At 42.2% G+C, this 26,957-nt stretch overlaps 2 protein-coding genes across 3 annotated transcripts in view; both read left to right on the top strand.

The window, feature by feature from the left end:
* Positions 1-259: 259 nt before the first annotated feature.
* diras1b (DIRAS family, GTP-binding RAS-like 1b) lies at positions 260-7,793 on the top strand (the record flags this gene model as incomplete). 2 transcript variants are annotated; one of them, XM_080836859.1, is made up of 2 exons in its annotated part: positions 260-374; positions 7,164-7,793. In XM_080836859.1, the coding sequence occupies exon 2, from the start codon at positions 7,197-7,199 to the stop codon at positions 7,791-7,793; it is 597 nt and encodes a 198-aa protein (XP_080692985.1). In that variant the 5' UTR covers positions 260-374; positions 7,164-7,196. The 2 variants fall into 2 exon arrangements, with proteins under 2 accessions (XP_080692985.1, XP_080692984.1); XM_080836858.1 differs by lacking the exon at positions 260-374 and adding an exon at positions 2,851-2,938.
* Positions 7,794-15,993: 8,200 nt separating this feature from the next.
* gng7 (guanine nucleotide binding protein (G protein), gamma 7) overlaps positions 15,994-26,957 on the top strand; it is a 22,284-nt gene continuing 11,320 nt past the window's right edge. The window contains exons 1-2 of the mRNA XM_080836379.1: positions 15,994-16,059; positions 18,732-18,777. The gene's annotated coding sequence lies outside the window, so the exon portion shown is untranslated. The remainder of the gene's footprint in view (positions 16,060-18,731; positions 18,778-26,957) is intronic.

Below are 26,957 nucleotides of genomic sequence, written 5' to 3'. Positions count from 1 at the left end.
TTCTGCTCAAGGATACCAGTGTTTAGCTATAATTGGCTCGATTTCTGAACACTGGAGGGCGAATTGCGATGCAGGACTCTAAATCCCCGCATATCTGCTCGTCACAGACCCTTCTCTTCATTTGAACGTTGGAGTGAAGTGTGCCTATTTAAGAAAGATGGGAAATGGAAGTACCTCCCACCTTCTATCTTTGGAATCAAAAGGTTGAAACGAGTTGAGAGAGCGAGAAAGAGAGAGAGAGAGAGAGACGTAGTTGAGATTGGACTATAGGCTATCTGGTCTTCATTATTTCTGTAAAATGCTTTAGGACGTGATTGGTCTGTCATTCACCTGTTTATTTTGAAGTCACACGGAACGATTTAATAGAAGTTCAGGTAGGTAATCTGAGTCGCTGCTCAATTACAAAATCTTTGCTATTTTTGCACGAATTGGTGTGTTTTTACCGTTATGTGCGTACTGTGGAGACGTCGGCACTGGGAGATTGTGTTTATTGTTGTTTTATTGGTCTACATTTCTTCTTGTCACGGGGCAAACATGTATTCTTGAGGTGAATTTTGTGCTGTGATAATGATGATTTAATCAAATGTAACAATGAATGATTTAAATCGTTTAGCTAGAAGAGTGGTGGGGCAGTTTCTAGGCGAGGGTTTAAAATGTATTCTTTTCATGGGCAGAGTACCATGGCATGGAAATAATGACAGGACCAGCGTGATGACAATCCCCAGCTATTTATGAATGAAACGAGCTGCGTATGATGTACTCAGGGTGGATCGACAAACTGCTGCGGATGCGCTTAGGGGGATGCTCAACTCATACTTTACCCCAAAACCAAGTCATTTTCATCGAGATCGTTAAAAGCCCTTCGTGTAAAAACTGAAAAGAATAACCCACGGTGCCTTTGTTATCTGCAGGCTAGGGAACGTTATGCCCAAACACATACAAAAACAATAGCATGCGTGCGAGTCGGACTACATTGTAAACCTTGCGTAATCCTTTAGCTGCCACGGAAAAGGAATATTGTTTATGTCAATAGTTTCAAATGGGTCATTATAGCAATAGCCTATTCCCTGATTCAAAGTCTGTGAACGATGCCAGGTTGTGTACGGATAGCAATCAGCGCAGCCTACTTGGTTATAGTCTGTCGTGGTCGGCTTACAAATGTGGAAAAATAAGAAATAAATGCACTCCACACTTTGCGACGACGGAGCTGCATAGTATGTGAGTAGTGAGTTGTGATCACCACCTAGAGCTCATGGTTTCGTGTAAAAGTGAGGGCCATGCACACATGTCGGTTTGACGTCCATGCTTCCCTTTTGGATGATATACGACGTCAGACATTGACGGCAATGGCTTTGTTGGTGCAGCTGATATAAGTGGTTTGTAGGGACATTATGTTGGTAACAGCACATTACGGAGTATAGGCCTAGAACCCCGTACCGTGCAGTATTCTACGTTTGTTGTAAATACATTAATTTGGCACAGAATTTTGGAGGCATGTGGAATAGTGATAACGCATGTTAAGATGATGAACCTTTGCTTGTCACATGTTAAATTAATTTCAGTGTTTCATAATGTATTCCTGTCCTCAACAATCCTCTGTTTTTCTTTTGTTCTTTTCTTTAATGTGGTATCCCATTAAGCAAAGGCCTAGCCTCAGGGTAATACTAAACTGTGCTCTGTGGAATCACATTCATATTGGCCCATAGCAAGGAAGTGTGCTGTTCTGCTGTAGGCCAGAATATTCAGCTTGATAGTTGGTCATTGGATCTGTGGTGCCCCCAAAAAACAAACAAAACAACAAAACATGCAAACTGTTTCTCAGTATCTAAGTGGCTTTCACTGGAACGGGCCACTTGACAACATATTATGGTCTTCACTTATAGTACATGCTACTATGGATATGTCTCTTACATTCTTACTTCTATGAGTTGGGATCAAAGAGTGCTCTCTCCCATCTCTGCCCATGTAATTGAGCACTATTTTAAATTTTATTTTAAATCGATTGGCTATGAAAAGAATGGATACGTGTATCACAGTTTTTTCAGTGCTAACATCATGCTACCATGATAAATAGACTTCCCAGCCCTGTTAGAATGGCGTTTTTTTTATACCATCTAGAGGCTGAATGAGTTAAGTCATCCCTTAAATCCTCCTTTAGAACCTAGTATGACAGTAAGTAGTTCTTAATTCCGGCCCACTGATCATCCATCAAGTGCAGGGATGATACTCTGTGGAGTAGAGATGAGAGGCAGGTCAGGTGCTCTCACCGCTAATTAATGAATGCTGTTAATGAAGAGTCAGAGTCAATAACCATCCTCATTAGAGATGAACAGGTTAGACCTTGACAAATCTTTGGGACATTTACTACACCCTGCTCCTCTGTCCACGGTGCTGTGGCCGTATTGGTTTTCCAAGAACACGAAAACCGGTTATGCTTACTGGCAATGGTGCAAATATTCAGACATTACACAAAATATCCACATTGGTGATATAGATTTAACATGCACTGCATACATCTGAACCAGAGCTACCTCTAACTTCATCAAAGGAATTCAGCTTTAATCTGCATAGGAATATAAATCTGCAAACTTTGTGAAAAGAATTAAAACCTGCTATGGGAAAGGAAATTCACCAGCAGTCCATAGGAATGCTTGTATATGATGCAGGCTTTGGTTAATGTCTTGGCTGCATGCTAGTAGTATTTAATCCTCTGAACTGGGTCAATGGAATCATGTCCAGGAGCATAGACGAGGTTAAGCATGATGATTAGCCAGTAAGCCCAGCCCACAGTGGGGCAATCTGCTTGACAGACGGAAAGTGAACCACATCAGGGCCACTGTTGTTCTTTCGGCTGACAAGGAGTCTCCAAATGATCAAATCACAAAGGAAGGGGAAATTTGCAAGGGAGGACTTGAGACCGGCCGCTTTTTGAGCCAGGGTATGCTGATTTTGCTAATTTATCTGGGCGACTTTGTGGGCCTTTTAATGAGTGGTAGAGAAATCATTTTTCACAAACTAATGATCTGCTTTGCTGTGAAAAGCTAATGCATTGTACTACATTTTACTTGCACAATGCATTTCATGTACGACTTGCATTTCATGTGCCACTGATACTGATGTACAACTACAAGCTGAAAGATTGTGTATTTTACAGAATTGTGTGTAGCATTGTACCATTGAAGATAATAGCACACTAGATATGGTTTACATGGTTTTAAAGACCTTAACCTAAACCTTTGCTTAATGCATCATTATTTTGCAACCTTCCACAATAGTCCATGAAAATCCATGGTGTTGGGATGACTGAGAATCTGTGCCTTTTCTACTGTATTCGTGTGTGGATTAATGAAAACTGACTGCATTGCTAGTGTCAGGGAAACTGAAGCACAATTTAAGTTCTCACTTGGTCTACATGGGCTGCATTCCCTCACGCAACTTAGGGGGGGAGATCTGTGGAAATGGCTTTGCGTTAATCCACACAACATTTGGTGCAGAGAGATGGCAGATGGATGGTGGGTATTTTTAGGCTGTGGGTTTGCTCTCACATTAAGTCCTGTAATAGAGGTGTGTTTATACCACCACATACTGTACACATACACGCAGACAGACATATATGCACAATCGTCACACGTGCAATATACTGTTTCAGAATATATAAGACCAGTTACACCGTTAAAAAAATAAAGCAAAAGGTGTTCATAGTTTGTTTCCAGAAGCTTTTGATCATTTGTTTGAATGGTGGAGATGGTGATGATTTGTGAGGTTTTGTTATTGAAGAGCACAGCAGAATGTGTCACTTTGCCTTAACACACTGAAATCTACATTTTATTAAGTCTTCTTTTTCCACTCGCTCAGATCAGCATTGGCATGATATCTCTAGAAAGGCATGTGACGCTCACATGCTACTGCGTTTGTTATCATAAGCCCCTATTCCGAGAAAAAAAAAAATATATATATATTGTGGGCATACGCTGCAATCACAGTGCCAACCACCACAGTGCCATGTCATGCTGTGTCCTGTTCTCATAATAAAGCATGAACCGTCTCTGACAATCATGATGCAAGTCCAGAGCCTGTGAACGTTTCCTTCCCTTGCCTAGTGCAGCATCCCCTCCCCCCATCTTACTCTCTCTCTCATGGCCGTGCCCCTAGGGCCTGTTCCTGCAGTAACCAACGTTCTCCCACGGAGCGAGAGAATCCCCCAGTGGACGTGCTGAACTGGAGTATCTCCCGCACATGTGTACACACACACACACACACAGCCACAGGACCGCTCTCGCCCGGCTGCATACACAGACTCAAATGTATACACACAGCTGCTTCCTCCAGCTGCTGCGGACCCCCGTAGCAAACTAGGGTCATGGGGGGAGGAGGGAGACGACTGGGGGGTCAGCCTGTGAGTTAAGTCTTGCCTGCATTTGCTGTGAACGGCCTACTTCATAGCAAAAAACTCAAACACAGTAATTAATGCTCCTTAATGCTGCTCTTGATGAGTTAAGGAGCCTTTTTTATGGGCATGGGAGGCAAATAGCACTCCCTGGGTGGTTGTTGCACAGGCTGGCATGTGTCATGGTGCGAAAGCTGCTCTTTAGGCAGAATGGTGTTCGCCATAAAGCTCCTTGCTGAGTCCAGTGAAGGCTGGGGTCTAATGTCTTGAGTTGGACAACCAACCCCACTCTTGCAGTCATAACAGCTCTGTAAAAGACCACTGAGAAGGTGGGAAGTTTAGGAATCCATTTACCATTATCATCATCATCATCATCATTTTCCTTTATGTCTGTGAGTTTATATGAGTCTCAATAATCCTGTACTCTCAGCCTTTGCATGTGTGTTTTCACACGAGTGCAAACCATGTGTGTGCATGACTGTACACACATGATAATGTATATGTGAACATGTGTATAGCACACAATTGACATTTATAGCATGTTAACCAACAATGATTGTGCCCAATCCCCCTGTGTCAGCAAAAGCCATACATTAGTAGTTGGACCAAAATAGGTTTTGATTTTCGAATGGCACTGTCTTTATTCGTCCACTCTCAAAGCTGGCACTTAAAGGCAAGGTTGTTCCCAAATTCTGCCGCATCAGCACATCCGTGGGAGCGCTCTGGAGGACCTTGAATGAGGGACACGCATAGCAATCTCCGCTAGTGCCATACTTAATCTATAATGGAGTCTGGCTGGATGGATAGATCCGTTAAAACCATTAATAAGTCACCCGGCCCTTTGCCTTGCAAATAAATAAATAAGAAACTCTTGCTATCCGGAGGATTGACATCAATCACAGGGAGCAGCCTGGCATCCACAGCTCCCCTCACAATGGGTAGGAGGGGGGCGTGCCCTGTCATCGGGCTTAAATCCGCAGACACAACCATTGATCAAAGCCTCAGTGTCTTTGCTTATTGATCTGACAGCATGAGGAGAACTGGGAAGAGGCACAGTGGTGTACTCAGACCAGATCGGCTGCCCGTCTGCCTGTCTATTCGTGGGCTTGTTGCACACTAGTGAGCACGTCCTGGCCAATTCCAATGCGGAGTGTATACACTTGAGCCTCATCAGGGTGGACACAGCAATTCTCTCCCTGCTAGGAAGCGAACGGGGGGGAAGGCAGGCAATGTTGCCAGCTTGGAAAGATTACTGTCAGCAGCATCACGGCACACTGAGATTAGAATTTCCCTGGGTTGTACATTTTATTTGCAATCTCAGCGCAACACTTTAAATGCCATGTAATTTCACTCAATCTTCGAATGATAGTAATGTGGATTGTTGTACTGCTGAACCAGCTGTTGATTAGCTGTAATGCATTAATTAGAGACCAGTGTGCAGTTGGCAGTCCTAATGTTGCATTTCTCTACCATTTCACTTTTCTTTTCCCCCTTGTTTTTCGTTGGCTCTGCCGCTGTAATTGGATGTGGCCATTGAAGTGAATTGAGCACAATGACTGTTGTGCTTTCTCTTCTCTTCCTGATCCTGCAATCCTTGATTTTGTCACAATGTCCCCAGCCAGTCCTTACCACTACCCACTAGAGGAATGAGTCATTGATAGGCTTGGATCATGATAGGAATGGAGGTGTACAATGAGGCACATATACAAATTAAAAACACAAATGCCTACACATTCCTGTCAGCAGAGGTTTGCACATACACACACACACATACTTGTTGTACTGAGATCTTTCCGCTGTGACTACATTTTTCTGTCGCCTTGGATCTAATAAATATTTCACTGGCCTATTCTGCAGAGGAAGCAAAACGTTATTTTAGGGCTTAGCACAGATGCATAATAATGAACTTAACAACACTAAACACTGTTTGGTTGTGTCTCAACCATTTTATATGCTAGTGTACTAAAATGAAAGGCTGCGGAAAATAATCCAGGGCCCCGTTCCCCAATAATAACGAATCTTTGCAGTGACGGGTGTTCTCTAAGAGGGATTTCACGAATGTTTGTTAATTTATTATTATTATTATATTGAGCATGTGTGGGGAGGGGGGCTACCCACAGTTTGTGCACGAGCAGTGATTGACACTCCTCCTGGCTCTTATTGTTTGTTTTCATTCGATCGCCTTTGGAATTTACAGATAATTTGTCTGGTGTACTACTGTGATATAATGACAGTTTTAGCAGATATGACTAAAAGTTGCTTTTATAAATATTCCCTACTCTTGGCAAACATTTCCATCTTCATGACACGCACACACAAATAATGCTCATTTAAGAAATACAATTGTATACAATAATCAGATTTCTTTGTTGTGAGCTAGACAGAGGTCCTAGTGAATGTAGGCTACAATATGCTTTTGATGTATCTAGTAGAGAGAAGAGTCTTTTCTCTGAAGACAGGCATTCAAATCAACTTTTTGCTTAGCATTTTACAAATGTGTCCTCACTGAAGAGATATGTACATACCATTAAGGCATAAATGCTGTAACAGCCTAACCATGTTGTAGCTTGTTTTCAAAGGAAACAATCTTTTTGCTGAAAACAACAAAACCTCTTCTCATAGCTTTCTAATTGACCCTACAGCAAATGTGCAGGTGCTGTCGACAGTCAGCACTGTATTTTGCCCACAGTGAATTTTTTTTTTTCAGTTCAGTAAAACAGCACGTTCTATGCTGCAAAATTGCATTCTAATTGTCTTTTCTATTGTCCTCCATCAGGTCTAGGAAAGGAAACCCCAGGTAACGCTCAAGATGCCAGAGCAGAGTAACGACTACCGCGTGGTGGTGTTTGGGGCCGGCGGAGTCGGAAAGAGCTCTCTGGTACTGCGCTTCGTGAAGGGGACCTTCCGGGACACCTACATCCCGACAGTGGAGGACACCTATCGGCAGGTGATCAGCTGCGACAAGAGTGTGTGCACCCTCCAGATCACAGACACCACTGGCAGTCACCAGTTCCCTGCCATGCAGCGCTTGTCCATCTCCAAGGGCCACGCCTTCATCCTTGTCTACTCCATCACCAGTAAGCAGTCCCTGGAAGAGCTCAAGCCCATCTACCAGCAGGTGATGGCCATCAAGGGTAATGTGGAGAACATCCCCATCATGCTGGTGGGCAACAAGTTCGACGAGCCCCAGCGCGAGGTGGAGACAAAGGACGGCGAGGCCCAGGCCACCTCCTGGAAGTGTGCCTTCATGGAGACCTCCGCCAAAACCAACCACAACGTCACAGAGCTCTTCCAGGAGCTGCTCAACCTGGATAAGAAGAGGAACATGAGCCTGAACATTGACGGCAAGCGCTCCGGCAAACAGTCACGAGCTGACAAGCTCAAGGGAAAATGCAGCGTCATGTAGACAGATGAGAGCGGGGGATAGCAGGGGGAGTGTTAATGGCTGAGACAGGAACCAACAAAGCAAAACGAACTACAGCTGCACAGGAAGAGGGAGGATGGATGTGGATGGTTCATCGTGGCTGGGGAGCTTGTTCGTAGTCAACGTAGCCCTACTCATTCCAGTGGCAAGCATTCCTTTCCCACTCCCTACAGTACATTCATCCAGCCATCTCTCACGGGAACCACAGCCTAATTATATTCACACATGTGCATATGTACGTGCTCTTCCAAAGCCATATCATTCTTGTTGCCTTGTCTGTGTGAAGAACTGTACATACAACAACTGAACCTTCCTCATAGATCTAGGTAGAATAGGTTTTCAACCGCACCCCCCCCCCCCCCCCCTCATGTCTGAGATTCGACTGCTTACATTATGCAAATTTTATTTGAACTCATAACTGCTTTATGTCCACAGCAACCTTGTGTGCAGTTGGGTTTCTATTCTGTCATTAAGGCACTATGGTGCAGGCATCATTGCGGGATGGATGTGTCTCTGAAACTCCATGGAAGTTTCCCTGAGAGGGGCGAAACTGAGATGAAAAGGGCATCAACCAGAAATGTTGTTTATATAATATACTTGTGTTTTTTTTAGTTTTTTTGCATTTCAAAAAAAAATCTTTAAAGCATTTAAAGCATTCACTACAGCTTTTGAACTCAAATTCAAAGCACAATGACAAACATAACTCAATAAGAGTTGAGAGAGTTGCATAAGAGTTTCAATATTATAGCAACCTAACTCATGTGTAGGTAGATGATCATCCCATGGGCTAAAGAGTTCCACAATAACATTTCATGACCATAGACAGAAATATGTATGACAATCATTCCATTCAAGTATAGAAGATAAACCACGTCTGTCTGCATGATATTAATTTTAGAGATAATAATAAAATAATACAAATACTGCAATTAGAGTAGGATAATAAATGTGTTCAAAAATGTCCAAGCTTAAAGCAAATTCATCAGATCTCTCCTATGTGCTTATAATACAAACGTATCAGTGCTTCTATTCATTCTGCCCAGTGTGCTAATGTTTGTTTTTACAATATATTTTGTTTTCTATAATGTTCCCTAGCCTGTATTTAACTGTGCAGTCATGTTTGACTGAACTCCTCAGGATCCAGGACCATTATTGCTGTTAGACCCTTCTACACTCAAGTTCAGGAGTAATATTTTGGGAAAACATAATACAAAACAAATGTAGTTGTCCTGTTGAGGACAAAAGCTTTACATCAATAAATTGTAAATGTCATCTTAGGCTTGGACAGCAGTAGGATCAGATCAGGCCCATTTGAAGAAGTGCCACACTCTCACTCTGGCTGGATCTTGGGAGCCACCTTAAGTGGGATCAATTAAGGCTTGTGTTTTGTCAGACAGTTTGTTTGCATATCACGATTACTATGGTAGATACCATACAGACTACAGGATATGGATACACAGTCCCCTTTAAGATGAACCTAACTTTGTTCTTGGCTTGCATCAGAACAATGAATCCGCTTTGGCCAGTATGTTAGGATAGGGCATGTTTTTACACACATTTTGATTGATTACTTACTGCTTGTCAGCTATCTGGCTTCATAGAGACCAACATTTTCTTTTGAAATAAAGAACAATTATTTTAATATCCTAAAAAAAGAAAACACTAGGTAATTTAGTAGACCAAGCCCCTATTCATTCACATTTATGTAGTGCAAGATTCTATTGAAACAGGAATGAAGTGGAGAGAGAGACTCCATGGCGCCTATGTCCTGAAACAGATGGGCTCAGTCTACCATGCCGAGTCTGTGTCCTCGATGACTAATGACCCAGTACCTGGGCAGAACCCCTAACCTGTTTAAAATTCAGTGTGAGAATTTGCTCACATTGCACTTTATTTCAGACACACTCTAAGAGGCTACATCCCTTGGTCTCCCTGTGCTTTGAGTATGTGTTGTCTTGTTGTGTTTGATCAGAAGGTGATGGCCTGGCTGGATACAGTATGTTTGTAGAGCAAAATGGCTCCTGTCATTTTACCCACAGCAAGATGGTTGTGTGTCTTAGCACTAAGTCAAAAGCACAAGACTATTTATTTATTTATTTATTTGTTTGTTTGTTTGTTTGTTTATTTGGCTTGGCTGGTATGACCAACAGGGTATCATGGTGGTAGAGGGGTCCTAAATGTTTTAAAGGCACCTTTAAAAATAATATTTTTAGTTTTTTCATAACTATGAGATGCAATTAAATACTGTGTTATGGCTTCAGTGTGTCAAATGTTTGTAATACCAAACAAATCAGATGCCATACACGTTAGTTTTGACGCCGAAGAGAAGCACACTACTGTTTTTTAAACCAATTCCCCCTGGCGCTGTAATTGTATTTCATTTAATACAAAACAACTGGGCACTTTATTAGATTCTAATTAATGTCACTGTATATTGATCTCAGTGTGAAAAAATAGGTTGGTGGAAAAAGGTACGCCAAAGTACCTCATTGTGTAAAATTGATATCTGTCAAGTTCTCTGTGTGATCATACAGTAGTGCAAATTACATTTTCCTGCTGGGAAAATAATTCGTTAGCAGAATTAATATACAATACTACATGCTACTGTGTTGTGTCAATGTTCCTCTGTGTCACTATGCTTTTTTTGCCATTGACATTTTATGTACTGAACAATTATACAGGGGCTATCCTGTAACATTATGTATAGAGAAATGTTTTTATTTTTTATTTACGGGCTGGTCACATGACTTGTGTTTTTCAGGTTTTCTTCTCAGAGATAACATGTAAAAAGTCAGTCGGCAGTTCACTCTCCACACAATCTATTTTCCAGTAATGCTGTGTACATAGACGGCATCTCAGACAGAGACAAAGCTGATGAAGGTCGATGTCAATATGTACAAGGCAAAAGCGAACATAGACCAATGTTAATGCCAAATATATAATTAAACAACTGAAGCGGTCACAGAGTGTGATAGCTGCTGGCTTGGATTCGGATCTGAAACGGCATCAGATGCTCTCTAGGGGTAATTCCATGTAGTTTCAATCTATAAATGTATTCATGATGCGGTATAAGGTCATTCTCAAGACATTTGGGACTCTGCTCTGATTCTGTGGATTTATATGAAGTTGTAGGATAGCAGCTACAGCTTACCCGGGCTGGAGCATACGTTTATGTTTGTCCATGGCTGTTTTATTGTACGCTTAGCATGATAGTCCTACTTTAATGGTGCTGGTGAGGAAGTTGCCACCTTACAGACACGGCTGGTGACATTGGTTGTGCTCCACAAGGTTTTATGCAAAAATATAGTGGTACAAGCAAGCCCATTCCCCAGTCCTCCAGTCCTTTTACTCTAAAACCGCACAGCTATGTCTCCAGTGTAAGCCAAAGTGAAAATGAATGAATTTGATAGAATACATTACTGTGAATCAGGACTAACCTTTTAGCTAGCTCTGGAAAACAGACCCGGCTCAGATCCGGCTCCTGATGTGGCCCCTTCCTGGGCCTCTAGCCACTGTGAGAGATATGTGATGCCTCAGTGTCGGCTTCTCAAAGAATCCATGCAGCTTTGTGTGTGAGTCATCCTTGAAACGCCTCCAGAGATGATGGAAGGCAGATCAGGGGGGTGGTGGGACATGCTCGGCAAGATGCAAACGTGTCGTGGGAGCGCCGTTGTGAATTTCACGCTCATTTGGATGTACCAGCTCTGACTCTGACAACACAATAAGGCTGACACAGTTTTCAGAAACTTTCACTCTTGAGTTGCTGGCAATGGAGATGCATGCCACTGATTTTACTGTGGGGCATGGGAGTGTCATCACCCACACGTCTCCCATGCCCTTCAGCTGCACTCACTCGGCTTGACATAGGCAAAGCGTATGTGCCATTGCCAATCTTCAACTTCCCTCTGGCTGTGTCCAGTAACGATTGAGAGGTATGGAGCTTGTCACAAGACAAAGACTCAAAGGCCTGAAATCGTAACAACTCTTCTGTAACACCACTCAGCAATGCATATAACTGCCCATCCCCCTCTTCTATTCAAGCAATGCTAACATACTTTAACCATGTCTGTCAGCAGGCTCTATGGCTTCAATTGTATTATTATCACCTGTTTTTTCACATTTTCATGATTGTAAATAATTGTAAAATTGTATGTACAAGATCCTTTCATAAGATCCATCATGTTCCCAAACTGGAAACAGAGGAATTAACATATTACATCATGATGGCTATGGTAATTGTTTTCACAACTGTGGTTGTCAATACATCTTAAACCAGTGGTTCCGAAAGTGTGGGGCAAGCCTCCCAAGGGCAGCATGTAGTGAGAGGGGCATGGGCTAATGCTGAAATAACGGAATGACAAACCTGAACAACAAGTCAAATTTTGTAATGCTTATATAGCATAGTGCCCTTTCACTAACCTACTTGGTGATGAGGTTATAGCCTAAATTATAATATGGTCAGGGCCTATAGTTAAGCCTTCATCTTAGAAGGGATAGCTAGCTTAATTAGTAATACAACGAACATGTGCCTAACCTCACCATTGTATGGATTGTTCACCCAGTGAGAAACAAAAATGTTTACCTGTTAAGTTTAACTGCTAAATTAAATTAAAATATTTTTTAACTGTTCAAATGTATAAACAATGTTTAAAGTAATGTAATAGCTGAAAGGGGCAGCCTAATATGTGACTGTCTCAATCTTTGCACCATGGTGGTGGTGGTGGGGACTGGGACTCAATTTGTTTTCATTATCAAGGGGGGCCTGCCATGAACATTTTGGGAACCACTGCCTTAAACAATTGACAAAATGACTTTAAACAATGTCTGATTACTTAGATGGCTAGTTTGTTTGAGTTGGTTCGCATAGAGAGCACTTTAAACTCCAGTGGGTTAAGGAATGTACCGAGAGTCGTGCAGATGGTGAGGTGTTGGAATCGCGTGTAATGTTGCAATCCATATCGAAACCTGTACAGCATGGTTCCTATTGGTGTCCACCAGCATGAGGGCAAGGACAACAACAACAAAACATAACTGTGAAGTGACTTCTCATTTTGATTCCTGTGCATTTAATTTGTTTCGGAATTATATTGCTTTTAACTGAATATGTTTTTGTACAATATTATGGTTTCAATATTTTTTAATCTAGCTGATATATACAGACGTTTCCTAGCAATAGTCTTCCTATTAACAATATGCTGTCCTCATGCATCCCTCGACAAACAAAAATATGACATAAATATTGAATATACAAATTAATATATATATGATATATACTTAATTGATATTCTCTATGATAAATCTGCAAACTGATTTTCATAATAAAATGGAAATAAAATTCACATTCCTCTGGCTGACATTTCTTGACAGTATATTTATATATATTCATATTATATAAAGAGATACATACAGATACAGTGTAGATAATATGCTTCGGAAGTTTTATCCAGGAAATCCACTCCGCTCTGAGATTTCTGCCCCATGCACTGTTTCCATGGCAACGTCATGACGGTCTCCCGATCTTATGCTTGGCTGGCTCAGGTGAGGACAGGAGCATGCGGAGGCATTGAACTTTGCTCGTCCCTGACACATAGCCTTACATAGAGCAATTAGACCCAAGGCCCAGCACCTGAAAAACAGACGTTTTCTTTTAATTAGGTGATGTTACACAGGGGTCACCAAAGCACAGGAATGACAAGCTCAAATGTCAAGATGAGGAGGAGTCATTTAGTTCATTAGGATCGTCACCACCGACACCGCTTACAGAACCAAATGACAAGGAAAAGCAGAATGAGATGAAAGACAGACTCTGCGCGCTTTGAGTGACATGTTGATAGCAGCACATTAAAATAACATGCATTTGTCCCTTTGTTGGGTGTACTCCAAAAGCACACATACTGATGCCAGTCCTTAAGCAGTAGGCTAGTCTCTCAATAAGAAGAGGCTGACTCTCGCTGTCATGGTAAGAGAAAAGGGGGAATTTTGGTACGCTTTCGTGTCTGCACTGGTCCATGGTCTTGGCAACCATTTTTTTCTGATGTCCACTGAGCCACTCCCACCATGCAATAATTACATGAATAAAATCCTCTATCCCTATGCTCATGTGTAAGCACAGTACATAACATCGAACTGTGTCAGCCTTCCAACTAGATGTTACGGCATCAGAAATGTACTGAGACACTGATTAAAAAAGGCAAGTTACTCCTTAATCAACAAGCTTATCACCATCAAAGGCCTGTGATCCACTGCTGACCAGAAGCACACGTTAGAAAATGGCTGCTGTGAGCTGGCATGAAATAACTCAGCTCTCCCCTGACTGATCCACAGCCTGCCTCTTGCTCCCTCACGCTCCTTCTCTTCTCATCGCCGTCTCTCTTTCCCTCTTCCTCACTCTCTTTTTTTTCTCGCTCTCTCGCTCTCTCCCTTCCTCCCTTTCTCCCTGTCTCTCCATCTGTTTCTATGCTTCCTCTTTCTCTCCTTAATCCTCCTCTCTTACTCTCCCTTCTCGCTCTCTCTTCATCCATGTCTCCGTCTTCTCTCTTGTTTTTTCTCTCTTCCTCTCCTTTCTCACTCTTTTCTCCATCTCTCTCTCTCTCCATATAATTCTCATTCGTTTTGCTTTCTCCTTCTCTCTCTCGCGCTCTCCATCTCTCTCTCCCTCTCATCCCTCTTTCTCTCTGTCAGAGTGCTGTCGTGAGCTTGGCTTTATGTCAGCATGAATGCAGTGTTTGCAGCGCCCCAACCTCTGAGAAATGCACTACTGCTGCTGCGGCTGCTGCTGGTGAGAGGGACTTCAAAGGGAGGGAGAAATAGATGTCTATGCATCAGCATAATTTCATGCTCCATAGGAAATTAGGCCAATGCAGTAGAGCCTACTCTTTCCTCTTCCCATTTGCTATAAATAACATCCACTGGGGAGATACCAGTTGTCCGACAAAAGTCAAAGTGCCGTCTCAGATGTTTTCATTGACTGTAGCAACGCAGATCACCATAAAGGACCTGCAGATGATGTGAAGATGGAATGGACAGAATCCCTCTCATGGTTCTGGTGGGAGCTATGCACCACAATGCAATGCAAACAGCAGGAACAGATTATGCATTTGCATTGGTCTGAGTGGTGTTCAGAGAATGTCTCTTTAATGTGATCAATGAAGTATATTGTGGAAAAGGCAAGACAAGTATGTGACATTAGATCAGAGTTTCAAGAGGGAGGGGTTAATTGTGATAATATTGGGTTTAAAACTTGTAAATTGACAGCCATGTAAACACGTCTTTGTATAGGCCCATCCATCTCTGAGGAACACAGTATCATTTCTGTCATAACTAGATCACAGGACATCACAGAAATCCTACCCCTAGTTCCTCCTTGAGGTCATTGGAGATGCCTGATCAGGTGCCAGGGAGGAAATCTCCCTTGAAGTGTGGATCAACCCACATCATCCTCCACACAGCCGAAGATTACGCAAGTAAAGATAATTATTTTATAACAGTGTGACTTAGCGTTGGTACAACAGCATTCTGAAAATGTAGACGAAATCTCTAAACTCAACTTTGAACCCTGATAAACTGAGACTATGTCAGCCTAGATGTCACATTCAAAAGGTTAATGGAAGATGATGAATTCAGACATTAACTGAGTGATATAACATATCAAAGCCTGCACCCCACCCTAACCCGCCCCCAATTCACAAACACAGAGGCTATACGTTGGCTGAGACGCACGTAGTCCGAGCTCCTGAAGAAACACATTGAGTAACGGCGCCCTCCTGGGTCAATACCAATTATTGCATATTGCGGTTGGAGAAATGCATGGTTTTGTTTGCGCAGATGTGTGAGTTGATGACACTGCATCGCGCAGCTGTCCTGATTTATTTCGACAAGGAAATCTTACATGGAAAAATATATATCTATTTGACACGCACCACTTACAAACGTATAGATTGACGTGAAAATACAACCTAGCATAGGGTCTCTAGGTTGGGTTGGATAGAGCACTGCGTACACAAGTGATTGGATTTCAATTTCAAGTAGGCTAAGAGCCGCCTTTTTTTATTTGGAATGGAGTCTATTTTTCCCAGGAAAGAAAAGCAAGTTTGTGTGTGAAAAAGCTGTCACAAGTGGTGGGGAGAAGGGGGATTGGGTGGACAGTGGTAAACGGAGGGGGTGGTGTTTGTTAAGGGGGAGTGAACGATCGAGGGGAACAATCTGCGCGAATCTGGCCCTTTAAATTGCACATTCACCGTATTCGGAGGTGAGTAGCGAAAAACTGGAAATGTTGTCCATTCCTTTAAATGAAATGCAACAAGCATGCTTTTTTACTGCACGTTTATACGCTTGTCATTATTAGGCTTTGGCACAGGCAGGGCGCGAGTGTTAAACTCCACCGGTGTCACGAATGTTATAGGGCTTGAATTTTCCAAGCTTTGTCCGGAGGGGTGGGGAGTGGGCAGAAGCGAAACGTTTGATATCAAGAGGTGTTAGCAGTCGTGCATACTTTGGTTTCATATGTAACGTGGATTTTCCAACACGGAACTATTGGACAGGCCTTATCGTTAAGCGTTAATAGTGGCATTTATCGCTTTAAGCTAGAATTCCTACCGTATTAGACCGAAATTTCAATACCGTATAGCCGAGTGCAGGCTTCATGCGCCTCCTGTCAACACCTCCAGCGCGTAAAATATATTTCTATGTTTAAAGACGCTAGTGTGTTAGCTGAATGTGTATCTTTGCAAACATGCGTTTAGTAATTAGTGTACGTTGTCGATATATCATCAAAATAATATGCATGGCTTACCGATTCTTATAATACCCGCATTGTCTTTCTATCATTCTCAATAAGGCCTAGTAGCAACAGAAAGCATGAACGGGAGGGTACAGTATGTTATACTGTTGCATTGAGTTTCAGTTCGCACGTAGTGGATGATTTCTCGAAATATCACGACATACTCGCCATAGCCTTAGCATTACTTTTGGTTGTGATCTGTGCTTAACCAATCATTTTGATCATGGCAGGCCTAAATATGTTTTTCTATTTTACCACACCACTGCCTTAGTCTATCTTTTTGCAAAATGTTGTGTTGTTATGCTGTGCTCCAGTGGCATTGAAGAAGACTTGCTCGGGAATATTAGAAAAATAGCTCAGATAGTGATTTTTTTTTACCCCCACAACCATTCTCCTCCTGGCTACACGAAATATTTTCAGATCCCTTCTTAATCTAAAATGTCATGGGGCTGAATTCAGGAGTCATGTCACTCCTTGCTGTATAGACCTGCTTAATGAGTTGAGTTTCGATGATATTATTCGTGTTAGGTCTCACTACTCACATATCACAGTTCAACTTGAACTGTCAACATGTGAAATGTATAATCTTATAGATTAAGTTAGGATTTTAGACCAATTTTTCAAAGCATAGGTATACAAAGGTGCATGCTTTTTTCATTTTCATTTAATTTTGTTGTTGAAATTATAATGACAAATTAACGCAATTAACCCTCCCTATAAAACAGAGAAAAGTGAAGGGTGCGATGCATCAAACTTAATGGCCGAATCAGCTGTCACACCTTTAAATCAGTTTTCCATTATCCGAAAGCTTGAAGAAGGCCATATTTCCTCTCTGCAAGTTCCTCTGTGGGACAAGAATGTAATTACATGTATTGGCACACTACTCTAATAACTGCAACAAGTCATTCACCTTTTTAATAGAAATTTAATTAAAAGTGATTTTTTTTTTGTTAGTAATGTTAGTTCGTCTACAGATGACATAGAAACTGTTTTACGTGTGTGACCCCATTCTGCCTGTAGGGAGGTTAGTGAGGTGCTTGATTGTGGCTCTTTTGCCTCTCTTGGTCGACAGGATGATCTAATGTGCAGCATAATGTATTCCTTGCTTATCTGTTTCACATTGAGTATACTTCATGTTATCTGCAAGATTTTACATTTAGAACAATATGAATTCTTTCTTATTTGATGATAAAATGTATTGCAAGCAAAGGTTACACTTCTCAGAAATGTGTATGTTTTTATATGAACTCATAACTATAGGTCATACATAGGTCCCACAGTTTAAGGATTACATTTTACAGAACGTTTGCTTTAAGATAACTGTTGTGGTGTTATTGTTTTTCTTTGTGCATGTTTGTATATTTCTTGAAGTACTTTTTGTGATCTCCCCTTTAGCTCTGCACCATGTTAATCATTTAATTAGCTCAAATGAAAACATAGTTTGAAAGTATGACCATCACTCCCTTCATTTCCAAAACAGGCCAAATCTCAGATTTAGTGTTCGCAGCAAATTTCTCAAATTCTCAAAGTACTTTAAGCCACTGTTTAATGTATGACTCCTTGCTTAATCTATAATGTACTCTAAATAGCAACCATATGCTGTATGTAAATGCATGTACATCTCATTCGATTCTCAGTGCAGACAAACTGTTGAACATGCTGCCTTTTGTTCATCTTCACTGGTGGAGCACAAGCTTTATTGTTTTGGTGTCTGTTGATCTTTACCGTCTTATTAAATTGGAAATTCACTCTGTTCCGCCCTGATATCAGACTGATATGTGCTGCCCTATGACACCTTGTAACCAAGTGTGTATTTCATGTATTTCATACATTCTAAACAATGATACTGGAGAAACTGGTGTTGCAGTAACTGTAGCTATGTTATAGAGAGCCCCCTTGTGGAAGAAAATGTCCACTTTGCCATGGTAGATAAATCAGTAATAAATCATGAAATGTGATAGATAGAGGTACAGCCTAAACCTAATTAAATGATGTGACATTATTTGTATTTAACATTTAATCTCTTTCTCTCTCTCTCTCTCTCTCTCTCTCTCTCTCTCTCTCTCTCTCTCTCTCTCTCTCTCTCTCTCTCTCGCTCTCTCTCTCTCTCTCTCTCTGTATGTTTGTGTGTGTGTGTGCAGCAGACGAATACAACACCTGATCAGAACAACTAATATCAGCATACAGGTAGGTCCAACAGATCACATCCTCACACACTTTCAGAACATCACCCAGTACAGTGCCATATTTTGATTACATTAGGTCATTGTTTCAGTGCAGTGTTTGCATTCAGTTCATGAGTTCCATACTACATATTAGATTAGATTACATTTCATGTTTTTGTCATTGTGCAGAGTATGGGTACCAAGCCAATGAAATGCAGTAAGCATCTAACCAGAAGTGCAGAAACTGACTATTATTTACAGATGCATGCAGGAAATGTCAGTACTAAAGCAGAAGTTATGCTATATCGTACATGGTAATGTGCAGTGATTGATAGTGGAGAGTTACAATATACAAATATAATATATGTAAATATTTTAAATTCATATACAGACAAGTGGACAGTCAGAGAACAAAGATTGCAAATGTAAGGTTTGATTGTACAGTACAGTATGAACAGTATATGTACATTTTGGTTTAGTATGTTGAGTATAAACAACATAATTGCATTATTTAAACAGTGGAGGTGGTTCAGTCTGTGCAAAATATGAATAGTTCTATTAAGATGTTTGTTAAAGTACTGTAAACGGCACATTAATAAGGTCAATGATGCAATTAGAAAGGTGGAAAGTGTAGCAGGATCACAGCCTCAGGGAACAAGCTCTCATATGTGTCAGAACAATTCACATCTAGTGTTTATATTATTATAAGTGAACACAAAAGTACACATTAAATATCGGCATTCAACATAGATCTCTGAATAGATCATATCTGAATCTCTGTGTCAATTACACTCTAGGCCAACTTGGTTACTATGTAAATGATCACAGTTATAACCAGAGAGTGTGGTCCTGGCTGCTCAACAGTTTTTGGGGTAATGTGTCTATTTCAAAGTAGTCAGAATGCCAGTCATTCAGCTCATATTTACACCAGCTTTTCTTTGAGGGTATTCAGTTAGGAAAGAAAAACACATTCTGTAAGACTAAGCCCCTGTGTCACGTCAGTAAACTCCTGCATGCCTACATGCTTTTTTACTGGCCAGTAAGCGATAGCATGAATACAAAGTGAGTTTGAAAATTGAAAGTGGAAAAATTGGAGAGTGATTAGCTGTGATCTAGCTGTTATCTTCCATGTGCACAGTTTCTCAGGGTATATGCTGCCCACCCACAACAATAGGAAGTGAAGAAATGTTGAATCAAAAATCTGTGCGAGACAATGCACTCTCCAATTGCTGGTGATTGCAAAGGTTGTGGTAGTGAACTAAGTGTTTTTGAGCAGTTCATAAATCAATACAATGTTTGAACTATGGAGCCGTCTGGTATACCGATAATTTATTTTAACTTGAAAAATGTAATATAACAGCTATGACATAAATGTATTCAGACATACATGTCAGCTTGTTTCACTGATTGCTGCTTGACTGGTGAGTTATGCCAATATAACATGTGGTCTATCTATACAACTCTGTGTAAGTGTACCGTGGGTATGCAACCTGCCACAGACACAGCACTAGGCATTTTGTACATAAACTTCAATAACTGCAGTGAAACGAAACCCCCTAATTTTAATCTTACACATCCCTAATTCTCAGATTTGTGCATGGCATGATATAAAAAATAACCACAAAGCTCTACTATTGCCCCACAGAAAGATGGTGGTTTATGGAACTTGTGGTAGTCTGAATCAGATGCACACTAACATGGTCCTTCATGCCATTCAGCAAAACACACATGTTACTTGCACTATACAGACTCTCCTTGCAGCATCCTAAAATGATGTCTACAAAGTGAGTTCCAATGGAAATGTGTTGTCAGAACAGCAAGCACTGAGCAATACTGCCACATCAACCATGAGTCGCGCATCCAGTCATTGTAAGGCCAGTCTATAAAGTTGGCAAGCCTATTCAGTGTTATTTATTGTATTATTTTGTGGTTAAGGAGTAAATGCTGTTGTGTAGGATGACCTGTATAATTAAATGGGACACTACAGTAGGCAGCACAATGGTACAGTTGCGTCCACTGTCTACCACCTCACTAATATAACCGTGCAGGAGCTGTGCAGATCTCTGTAAGTCTAATTACAACTGCATCTACTGTGTTGAATATGTTTTAGATTATCTGCCCCATTTTTAAACACTGGACATCTTCTCTTGGGCAGCAGGTGCTGTTTGTATCTGGTTAAAGTTGTTTTCAAAATGGATTGAACTTAGCATGATATCTGAAATAATTGGCTCAAACAAAGGTCAATATCAATGGTGGATTGATTTATAAAATAAAATACACACTTCAAAAGACTTCAGTTTATCCCCCATTAGGGTAGTCCACATTCATAACTCCCTTAACAGGTCTTCCATGGGCTGGGTCAACTGGCTAGAGTTTCTGCCCATCATGAAAAGTGCAGTAGTAAAGATGTCAACTTGCCCAAGTTTTAGTTTTAGTTCATTTTAAGGGCCTTCAGAATGTCAGAATCAACAGTGTGCCATCCAACGTTTTTCCAACAAGTCTTCCCTAGTAGAAGAGCATAGCTGTGTAGTACTGAAGGGGAGCCACAGAGGGGCAGTGTTGGGCTGCGTGTGTCGGGCGTCAGGTTTGTTTTCTTAAGCCATCGAGGAGCACGACTGAGGCCAGACATGCCACTGCATTCCACTCCTCTTACGTCAGCTCTCTGACTCACAGGCTGTCGGGGAAAAGTTTTTGAGGTCTCATCTGGAAAAACAAGCCTCCGGACACCACCTCTGTGCGACTGCCGGTGCACTGTTTTTTATTTTATTTTGTGTGTCCCACGCACACAAATCTCCCCACCCCCCCCACGGACAGGAAAAGCTGGAGTCGTGCTCACTCAGAAGGCAGTCTGCATAGCTTAGACGCACATAATCATGTCGAGAAAACTCCACTAGAAGCACACCCCCATAACCCCTATCTCACCCAGACTAAACATTGTCTTGCCAGGATGAGATATGGAACAGTGCCATCCCTTTGCTAACGGGGTTATAAAATATAGCCATAATGTAGCGCATAATCACAAGATCGTGCACATGGAATAATAGACTATGCAATGAAAGTCATTGCTCTGTAAGACAGCATCAGCACAATTCAGCATGGCTGATTTTATTCAAGGAAACAATGTGTGGTGCCTGTTGCTGTTGTGCAATGCTTTTGCAACAGAGGGTGGGGATAGGGCACTTTGATTGGCTGAAGTGTTGCTAAAGGTTACAGTGGATTTGTATAAGCTTTGTTTGCCTGAACTCTAAGGAGAATCAAGTCCCAGCCATGGAGACACTTGGAGAGCCTGAGTAAGAGTGCCGGAGTGTCATGATGACTCTGCTGTTCCATTGCATTCTGTGCTTAGAAGCAGCACTTCATCCAGGCTTCCTTTTATGTCTACTCATGTCCTGCTTGATAAGAAAGCATTGATTCATGCTAAACACAGCAACCTGCATTAGATCAGTCAGCCTCTCAGATGTTTTATGCACGCTGGCATGAATTAAAGTTTTCTTCAGAGAGCCAGTTAGTAATCTTAGTGTTAAGTGTGGTTAGGTTGCAGGGTCCCTTTTCTTCTATGGAGGTTATTCAGATGGCATTTCAGCCTCATGTAAACAAATAACCTCTCCTGTTGTGCACTTCCAGTCAGACAGTGCTTTTAGCATTCCCCCCAAATCTTGGCTGTGTCGCTATAGCAATACTTTTTTGTTGTTGTCGTTTTTGCCGTTGAGAGAAGGAATGCAATGCGCGGGAATGTGAGTAACAGCGGCCGTTATTCTCCCACCAGCCTCCCCCTGGCTCACATCGTTGTTTTGGTGCTGCTTCTCCTACACCTCCTTCTCTTCATTACCCACTGGTGAGTGCCAGAGGAACAGCTCACAGTGATGCTGTGTGAAAAAAATAACGTCTCTGCCTCCTAGTCCTTTCCTCCTCCTCAACCACCCCCTCCTCCCTACATTCAGTTCAACACTGGTAATGTCAGGCTTGATTGTGGGTATGGTTTTAAATATTTGTACCATGTGCACGTTTGTACAGCTGGTGTACCAGTAATCAGTTTGATTGTAGCTGTTTTTGTACTTTTTATATCTGTCAATTAGCAGTTCTGCATTTACACATTGCAAGTGATACAAACAAAACATTTCACTTTATACACGGATAGATTCGCTTTGTGGTTTGGAGAACAGTTTGTAAGGGAGCAGTATGTTGTTCGCTGAATGAGGACTCCTACCGTATGTGTTGTTACAATGTTCCAAACAGGACGTTTTAGATTAGGTTATGTTGTATGCACGTATTGCTATAAAAAACGACTGATACCTAATCTTGCCCGCTTTTAAAAACAAGTTGTTTGTCCAAATGGCTGCATAAGCAGATTTGCACGTCTTCTCTGGCATCTGCGGTTTTGAGACGTGTCAAGTATTGTCCTCCTATTGAAAAGTGAAACTGTCTGTGCACCCTCTGAACCTCGTTAACCTTTTCTCTGTCCCCTTCCCGCCTGGCTGTGCCCTTGATTGAGCATTTCTGCGGATATGATGTCCCCGCTGGTGCTATGTGAGATGACCTGAATCACAGGCAGCTGTGTGGTTCAGGACAGTCCATGTGGGCCTTCCTGCTGCTCAGCTACGTACATTTCCGACACAGAGTGCCCCCTGTCCTTTCTATGTTTTTGTTCTCTCTGGTGCGTAACACATGATGTTGACCGTCTTCTTTCACAGTGCGGACTCCAAGTTAGGCCTGCTCAGCCTAGTGCAAACTCATGAGTAATTTCCCAGTTGCTGCATTTTCCCTGTTTGAATGCAATCTTGGGCTTTGAATTAATATTTTAAGCCTATTCACAACTAGATGAATCAGTTGTGAAAATGTCTCATAACTCGGTCACCATTTACTTGAAGGACTTGGCTCTTCGGCTGTGACCTCAGTCAGTCAGGCTGTGAAACCCCTCCAGGCTCCAGCCGTCCTGCCTGATGCAGGGAACTTCTGGGACGAGGTGACACTTCACAGGGGGGTGGTGGAATTTCACACCTTTGCCTGTGCTGCTGTTTATATTTGTGTTGTCTTGGTCATGATTTTAAATGGCTTTTTAAATGGACTCTTTTTTTTTTTTTTAAAGCAAACCAGTGATTTTATGACCAAAAATGTTTTGATCTTGAAATACTCAAGATTTTTTTGGAGAGTTTTTTAGATTTTTTTTCAAAATTAATGTTTTTACTCGGGCTGCACATGCGCTCCAACTGCATGTCCCAATCAAAAAAACTAAAACAAAAACAAAGCTAAATGGCCGTCCCAGTGAGTGCTTCTCAGATGGACTTTGTGTTTTGTGGGAATGGCACGGGGGTGTCACTTCTCAGCAGTGATGCCCTGTCCTAGCTGTGAGGGGGCAAAGGTTCGCTTCACACACGTCCCTGTTTACTTAACATTGAGTCAAAGAGAAACCCTGAGGTGATCACTGCGCATCATTTATTTGGATACACACACAGAGCAGAATGTCACTGAAGTGGATGACCTGAAGGGCTTTTGGTCAGTAAAAGTAACTCAGGGAATTTACTGAACTCTGCAATAGTTTGCATTTGCACTGTGATTCATCACCATCAAAGATGTGTGCCCTTTTGGGCTGTTTATCTCCGCGGGCAATCACTGTAGTGACACACTGTATACTGCAGTGCTGAGTGTGACAGAGTGTGGGTAGCTGATGTGGACTCACACAGTGCAGGACCTGAAAGGTCAGGAGTGGCCAGAATGAGATTCTGAAGTTCCTTTACCCCGAGTTTGCATTTTGTCATCAGTTTATATGTACAAATATGCTGCCACTAAATTGAAGTGTTTCGATATTGGCCGGCCAAACGCAATTATTGGCACACTAGTTGAATATCACAATTAACTGACAAGATCACATGCTAGAACAGCCTGAGCTGAACTCTGTGCTGTGCTTGTGCTCCTCCTGCCTCTGTGAGAAAGGCCAGTCCAGCGCGGGGCAGTGGAGATCCAGCTCCACACACCTGTGCAGCTGAGAGCTTCAGCAGCCGCTCACCCCAGGAGGTCTCTCAGGAGACGCCGTCTGGGAGATTCCCTTGCACGTGTGTGCTTTGCTTGTGGGTTCCCCCCGCGCACGTGAACCTTGCCCCTGCGCCGTTCCAGCTCCGAGGTGTGAAGATCTTCGCGGTGGCCCGGCTCAATGAGCTGTTATTGCAGCCACCGGCGCTCGTAGGGAAGGGCCATAAACCTGCCTCAAACAACACTGTGGGCCTGCGTAGAGTACCCAGGCTGTTTAGTCAGATGACCACAGATGAGTAAAAGAGCTTTGCTGACCACTCCAGTTTGTAGTAATGACCAGTAGGGCAGGGGGGGGTGGGGGTGGTGGTGGTGGGGGGGTGATCTAGCCCTCTCTCTGATTGAAACCACATATTACTCATTTCCCATGGGCTCTTTTAAATGAAATCATCAAAGCCAGATTAGCGCTTCAATAATGAGATGTGCCCAGATAGACCTTGGACTCTATCTACCCACCGGACATCTAATCATTACCTTAAGGTCTCTGACTGAATCTCTCAGTTCAGACCCCATGTGTGTGTATGGTAGCGACTCTATGAAGTGGCATAACAGGAATAGCTGGCAGCAGCCGCCCAGGGTTTGGTAGCAACTCAAAGGACAAATTGTCTGGAACAGAACTGACATGAATAAAAATGAATGGATAAATATAGTAACTGATTAGGCTTATCCTCTCCAGTACCACTCATGTGCATTCACCTCCTAAATGGATGGACATTTGGTCCAACCTAAATGTTTAAGTTTAACACCGAACAGAATTAGTATGTCTTGGGCTGGAAGTACAATTTTGTATATTTTATTTGAATTGTGTCACGTGAGGGAAGAGATGGTGAAGGAAGGTGAAGCTTAACCCTTCATTGTATTCACTCACTTGCCTTGATGCGATCCCAGTAATGCCTTTGCTAATGTGACCTGTTAATCAGATGAATGTTCCTCCACTGATAGCGTGATGTGATGACATTGCCCTGGAAGTAGCACTCAGTTTTTTTGGGAGATTGGTAAAATGGTGGCTTGTCAAGGTCTGAGAAAGTCTTATAGAGGTTTATCTATGCTTCATACACACACAGTCATCTGAAATGATCAGATTCTTTTACATCTTTACATCAAGTCAGACTGGCCTGCTCATCATTCATGAAGGTTATCCGTTAGTTGTTCTGGAAGCATGTGTGTGTGTGTGTGTGTGTGTGTGTGTGTGTGTGTGTGTGTGTGTGTGTGTGTGTGTGTGTGTGTGTGTGTGTGTGTGTGTGTGTGTGTGTGTGTGTGTGGACGAGTCTCATTATCATTATCAGTTGCGTCGTCGGGGTTTGCCTGGAATACTTGACCCGAATGCTCACAGTCTGCGTACATTGAACCTGCTGTGTGGTTTGAATTACTGTGCTCTTATCTGATTGCAGTGAAAATGCTCCATGTTTCAAGTCAGTGACGAAACCAGAGTGCTTCCCTCTCTGAGCAAACTTATCACTCACGCCGTTTCCACCCTTGATTGGCTTGGAGTTTCATTGTTCCGATATAGAACATATTCAGACCGCCTGCCTTTATTGTGAAGAAATGGTTACATTTGAACACGTGGCAGTGCTAAATGTAGTGCTGTACATGTGAAAGCTAAATTGTGAAGTGGTGCTTGCATGCACAGTCAAATTTGAGGAAAGTGATGTGCGCGTGAATTAAGACCATGCTGAGTATAATCGCCAAGCTTCTGTTGCAGCAGAGCAGGCATTTTATCAGAAGAGGGTTGAAGCAGTGGAGACTTGACAGCCATGCATGGTGCTCTCCTGCGTCACAGGCTGCCTTGACAGACGATCCCCCACGTCATTCAAGACTCACCCTACCCCCCGCCCCCAGACACAGTGCCCCATTAATTCGCCTCAAGGACAGACAGGCTGCACTTCGCTATGTGTAGAGACTGTGGGCCAGTTATCTCTCTTTCTACCAGTCCTGAGAACCAACCTCAGTGATACACACACACAGACCACCCTGTCTAGCTTAAAGGACCAAACTGGCTGTAGAGCTTACATTTTCTTCACACTCCAGGCCAGCTTAATGTGTGTGTGGTTTTTCTTTCCCCCTTCTTTTCTTTTTCCACATGAAGACCACACTTTCTCTTTTGTTGTTGTTTCCAATTGAGGAAAAGACAGAGGAGTAGTAATGCTCCGATGCCATGTGTGTGTTTTGTGTGTCGGG

The sequence above is a fragment of the Sprattus sprattus genome (assembly GCF_963457725.1).
Source record: "Sprattus sprattus genome assembly, chromosome: 4".
NCBI classification, from domain to species: domain Eukaryota; kingdom Metazoa; phylum Chordata; class Actinopteri; order Clupeiformes; family Clupeidae; genus Sprattus; species Sprattus sprattus.
The sequence above is the reverse complement of the archived record's forward strand: the minus strand, read 5'-3'. Positions and strand labels throughout refer to the sequence as shown.